We start from the raw sequence: 5,978 nt of genomic DNA on the forward strand, positions 1-5,978 counted from the left end.
GCTGCGTCTCCTCGGCTCTGATTGATGGTTTTTCTTGGGCCCGGTGGGATCTTATAAATTCAATTAAAAGCACCAAAAGAAGGCAGAGAAACTTGCTTTTTTCACAGATTATCTATCTCAAATCCTACTGTCAGGATATAGTGACATTTTGGGCAACTGCAGCTTTAAAGAGAGCATTCCTAGTAACACTGATTGAAGTGGAGCTTACCTGGGAAGGAAAGGGGTCCCTTCTTTGACTGGTTAGGGTAAAACGGGGAGAGGTCTTGGGAAGGTTGGCGTCGTCACGCAGCACACGTGACTTGGTCCATCCGCACCTCCAGCTGGAAGGCGTCTGGTCGGTCCTGAGGGTTGACTGCAAGCATGTCCTGGAGGAGTTTCTTCACCCCCTCGGACATGGAGCTCCTGGCCTTCTGAGGGATGTGGAGAACCATCTTGGGGTTCTCCAACAGAGCCTCCCCGACAGGTACAATCTCTGTGCCCTGCCGTATGTAGGTGCCCAGCAGTTCGCGCTTGGACTCTGCGTCGATGAAGGTGATCCGCTCGATCATCGCCCAGATGATGATGCCCAGCGCGAAGATGTCGGCCTTGGCTGTGTAGTGGCCCTCCCACACCTCGGGGGCCATGAAGAAGTCTGAGCCGCAGGCCGACGACAGCCAGAACTTGTTGATATTGATGATGTTGTTCTGGTTGCTGCCTCTGCCGCCCGCCGCGGGGCGTTCTTCGCTGTTCTTGGAGTTGAGGCCCGCGCAAACTTTACTGAGGCCGAAGTCGGCCACTTTGAGAATGGGCGAGCCGGATTTCTGCGAGATGAGGATGTTGTCCGGCTTCAGGTCCCGGTGGACGATGTTGTTCTTGTGCAGGAAAGCCACGGCGCTCGTCAACTGGCGCATAAAGCTCCGGTTGGTCTGGGGGTCGGGCCGGCGGGACAAGATGTACTGGTTGAGGTCCCCGCCCTCACAGAACTCCATGACGAACCAGAGGTAGCACGGCTCCTCTGGGTGACCCAGGATGCGCTCCCCTGCAGCGGGCAGATTGAAGATGGACAGATATGACCTGGTTAGTGAGATGTTCAAACTGTGACATTTAGTCCATTCATTAGGAGCTCATACCCAGCGGTCACTCCGTACTAAACAATGACGCATACACAAGTCGGGAACGCAAAAGTACAGTGCTGCTTTCACTATCATTTCAGCACAGTATTAGTCATGCTAATTATCTTGCAACTGAGCTATGAGATTCTGAGGCTAGAGGCCTAACCACTCTTTATGCGCCGAGTTCCGATGCAACCGAAATTAAGAATAAGTCCTCCACAGGCTTGAGGAGAAACGGGTACTGTGGTACTCATCCTGAGGAAACAAAACCACTTTCAGAGGTTTGTAATTGCATGATCTGTGCCACGTTAAAGAGACTTTGCAGACTACATTTCAACCTGGTTGAAATGGTCAACCTCTTCCATTAAACACTAAGGGGAAACCCTGATGGTAAGAGTGTATAATGATGGGCATTATACTGTATAAACTGTATCTGTAATAAGCTGATAAATCGGCCCAGACAATTAATCAATTAGGCTCTGATAGACACCGGTGCTTTTTCTCACAGATCAATTCTTTAATATATAAAGTATAACTTGGCTTTCAGATGTCCAAACAGCGCTGCTCCCCCACACTGCCCTGACGATTACGTTGTGTTGACTACTTGGCTTTACACTTTATAAACTAGGTCAAATAGACCAAAACAATAGGTAAGAGGGCAAACACATAGAAACACAAATCTTTTGAGTTGTTAATCCTACAACCATCCTGTATTGCCCTTTGATGGCTGCAGAAGATGTCGGCTCAAGATTAATATTTAATTTCAAGAGCCTGAATGGTGACACTTATGTAACAGCCAGGCTTTAAAAGGAAAACAAAAGACAAAGACTGCACAGATTGAGTTATAACTTTTTTTAACTGCACATATCCACATTGGTATTTCATTTCTACATTTTATTATTTTCTTAAGATGTATTCACCTGCTTTCCATTTATATTAGGCTGCTGAGCAATAACAAAGGAAGTGGGAAGTAGGTCAAACTGGATTGATGACAACCATGACACATTATATATATATATATATATATATATATACACACACACACATACAATAAATAAATCCGCAGCATTTCATGATAGCATCCAACATTACACTGTTCCGTCATTGTTTAGTGTCGGGAATTGAAGTCAGCCAGCCCTGGGTTAGCATGCTGCCAACTAGTACACCGTGTTCTCTTGTGAGCTGAGGGACACACAGTGTACTCTCTGTGCCTACTATAGGTAACGTATAGCAGCGTCACTGACAGACAGAGGGGCCGCAAAAGGGCTCAATGTTACTTTTAATTCACAAAACCATTTTTCAGTGAATGAGCCTTAAGTACAGATGTAGCAGTATTTGTATTCATCTTTAAAGCAGAACAGTTTTGGTTCCACTAACTGCCATCAATCACAGACCCTATAGCGCGTGTTTACGTACGCTGAAGCATTTTGTAGCTGCATTTAGTGAAAGCATGAGACAGCACATCCTTTAATACAAGGGCTCAAACACGGATTTAGAGCATAAGCTGGCAAAACCACTGCCAGATTGTTCACTACTTATTAAGTGTAATTTAATAGACATGCATTTGGAGTAGGGGGCACTCTCAAAATGATGCATGTGTTATTTCACCATTTGCAGTATTGCTATTATTGTAGCCTGCATACCTTTGAGGGAGGTCTCCACCAGGCGCAGGTATTGCTTGGACCGCTTGTTTCCGTGGCTCATCTTCTGCGCCAGGCCCTTCTTCTGCAGGACGCACTCCTCCAGCTGGACCACATTCTGGTGTCGGTTCTCCAGACTCGTCAGAGCCCAGAACTCGGCCAGCGCCAGCTCTACGTTTTCCGGGGCGTCGCACTGGAGCCTCTTCACCGCCACCCTGGCCCCCGTTTTCCGGGCTACGGCCTCGTAAACCACTCCGTAGCTCCCCCGGCCGACCTCCCGTATCAGGCTGTAGCGCGGAGACACCGACACAGCGGGCTCCAGCCGGTCGTTCCGGAGGAAACTAATGGAGAAGCAGTCGTCCTCCTCCTCCTCCTCCTCCTCCTCCATGGGCTCCGTACAATTGTTATCCTCTACCGTCAGGGAGCGAAGGACTTTGCCCACTTCCCGCTTCATCTTCACGGACACGCTCCGCCTGCAGCCCCGCACGCCGCCGCTTACCTGTCTCCTCTTCTTCCCGTCGCAAATATCCATAACTTCTTCTTTGTTGAAAGTAAGCATGAAGGGAGGACGTGTTTATCTCTCATTACTTAAACCCTAAACTAATCAAGTTTGACGTCCTTACGTCTGTCTGGTTGACGTTCGGAGAGGTTAAACGCCAGCCTGTCAGCAGCGTGGCGCTCTGTCGCTGTTGATAACGAAACGTAGGGACTACTTCACCTTCATAGACAAAATGTCCCAGCTCCCACAGCACACACGGAGAACAGAGGGCGTGGTGTTCTCTGCAGCCACGCGGTGATTGGCGGGGTGACGAAACGGCTCGCGGAGATCCCGTTTTGGTGAAAAGGGATGGAGAAAGCGCGAGCGCCGTGCTTGGAACACGCTACTTTTGTTTTTATTTTGAAATAGGACGCTAGTCGTGATACGGGTCCGTTATCACGGCAGGGGGTTCTGGTTTGAAATGCTTATCAGAGTAAATTGTACAGAGTGAATTGACTAAAAATCAGAGAGGGGCGGGTTCAAGTGTACAACTTGTGCAGAGACCCGCACATGGGAAAAGTGTGCTGCAGACCCCTCCTTCATACTGCATCAGGTACGACTAACAGGGAACAAAGGCAGCCGAGGTTTTACAAACACTACAGCCATTAAGAGTGCCATCTCAGTAGAGTCTAACAACACAGATTAAGTTTTCCAAAATGTTGTAATAGTTTTTATTTAATATATAATTATTCTGTATTTGTCTAGTCTGTAGTTATACTGATTGTAAACTGTACTTTCATTTTTACTTGGTTACATTTTTATTTCATTGTATCATTTGGAATATATAGCTACTGTATATGCAGTTGTTGATTCGTGCATACATGTATTTAAAAGTTATCCATTTAACACCTTGGAATCGTCTTCACTGTATATATTGTATATTTGTTGACATAGCCTACAATAGTATGGACATACAGATGCATGTGTACTATAAGCATATTGACAAAAACAGATGATCTTAAATGGTCATTCAATCTATGACAAATTATGTTTGCATTTATAAAATAGTAATAAGTCCTTCCCTAATTTGAGATCCCACATGTGTCGAAGAGGCACACCAAACCTGCAAGTGCAGGGGCCAAAAGTCTATTCTGTGCCTCTATTAAAGCCCCCATGTTCACCAACTTAGACATGTTTATTAAAGAGCAACTTATCATCCCCTGAAAGTCTTTTTTTTTTGCTGACCTTCAGTGGTATAACTTTTCACCTGGCTGCAATGACTTACAGGTGTAAGTCGATGCACAGGCCCTCTTGGACCACGTGAAAGACCCTACCGACCACCAGCTTGTCTTTGGACTCGTCAAGGCAGCGAGGCTCCTGGCAGGAGGAGGATCTGCTACTGTCGAGCCAGGAGCCCTCCTCCTCCCGCCGGAGCACAGCCAGCAGGTTGAAGGCAGCAGCCAGATCTGGCTCCGTCGCAATGTCAAGTATTAAGAATAACTGTGTAGAAATAGCTAATCTTCTCGCTGATGGTCTCGTTTACTTATGTAGGTCGTATAGAGGCATCACTATTCAATTTAGACAGTTTCATAACCAGTTTAAGTTACTCACAGTAACTTTAACCCATCACTATGAAGTAAATGTTGATTGCAAAATGTGATGGTTATGGAATAATGACATCAAATCAGGTGGAAGGCTGTCCTCGCAGAGACTTCCTGACTCTGTAAGTCCCTAATGATCTTTTTAACCTCGTCTAATGTAACGTCCGCTCCAGTTTTACAGGGTTGGATATCTTATATCCTGATGATTGGGGTCGTCGATACTATGGAGTTTCAAACCAGCAAAAAAAAACTCATGTGAATTGCTATCCATGCTGTCCATGGTACAAAACATATTGCTATCAAAGACTTTAATGAAAGAGGGGCTTAAAGAGTAACAACATTCATTTATTTGACGTAGCGCACAAAAGTCAAATTGCAGAAAAATTTGGATTTTCGACGATGAGACCCCATCATGACGTCAGTACATTTAAAAGAATATAGACCATATAAAAATGAATTTGTGCATGTTTATAAAGAAATTCAAAGAATCAACAAATAATATACGATCTAGATAGAATGTTATGAATCCACATTGAATGAGACAAAAAAGCATCTTCTCAGTTTTTTAAATGGAGATCAACTGATTCGTCAACGTGATCCCATCCCTAATTTACATATTACGCAGAAGCCCCCCCCCCCCCCCCCCCGACGCCATTGCAAAGCATCTTGACGCAGAAGGTTGGCGTGTGGTTAATGTTGTGAAGCGGTCGCGATTAACAATGTAACACATGGTTAATAACATTGTTTAAGGGTAGGTTAGGTTTAGGCAACAGAACTACTTGGTTATGGTTAGAAAAAACTATGATTTGGCTAAAATAAGTACGCTTGTGACTCAGTGACGACATGTGGGTTAATCCATAAAAATATGTTCCTGACACTTTCACTCCCATCGTCTTTTAATAACTTCTTCACATTTAATTATTTCATTGTTGTATTTATTAGTTTAGAAGGTTCGATGTATAAATCACATCCGTTTTCATCTGTATGTACACAAATAAAAAAGCAAACTACAAAAAAGACTAGCAGGGATTTGCTGATTTGAGAAGCTAACGTGATCAAATTCTGAATTGTTAGCGGCCCCTGGAGTCCATGCTGTTCCTTACACCCAAAGAAGCCCCGAGGGCCCTTTGCTTTGCTAGCAGGGCTAAAAACCTAGCACTGTCAGATA

The 5,978-nt window shown here is 45.0% G+C and overlaps 1 protein-coding gene across 1 annotated transcript; it reads right to left on the reverse strand.

Annotated features, from left to right (window-relative positions):
* Positions 1–281: 281 nt before the first annotated feature.
* Positions 282–3,290, reverse strand: stk35 (serine/threonine kinase 35). Its single transcript, XM_076095536.1, has 2 exons — positions 2,735–3,290; positions 282–1,018 (listed from the first exon to the last, which is right to left on the reverse strand). The coding sequence occupies exons 1-2, from the start codon at positions 3,288–3,290 to the stop codon at positions 282–284; spliced, it is 1,293 nt and encodes a 430-aa protein (XP_075951651.1).
* Between the last annotated feature and the right edge of the window lie 2,688 nt (positions 3,291–5,978).

This window comes from Anarhichas minor, unplaced genomic scaffold, assembly GCF_050575085.1.
Source record: "Anarhichas minor isolate MPS153535 unplaced genomic scaffold, ASM5057508v1 ptg000020l, whole genome shotgun sequence".
NCBI classification, from domain to species: Eukaryota; Metazoa; Chordata; class Actinopteri; order Perciformes; family Anarhichadidae; genus Anarhichas; species Anarhichas minor.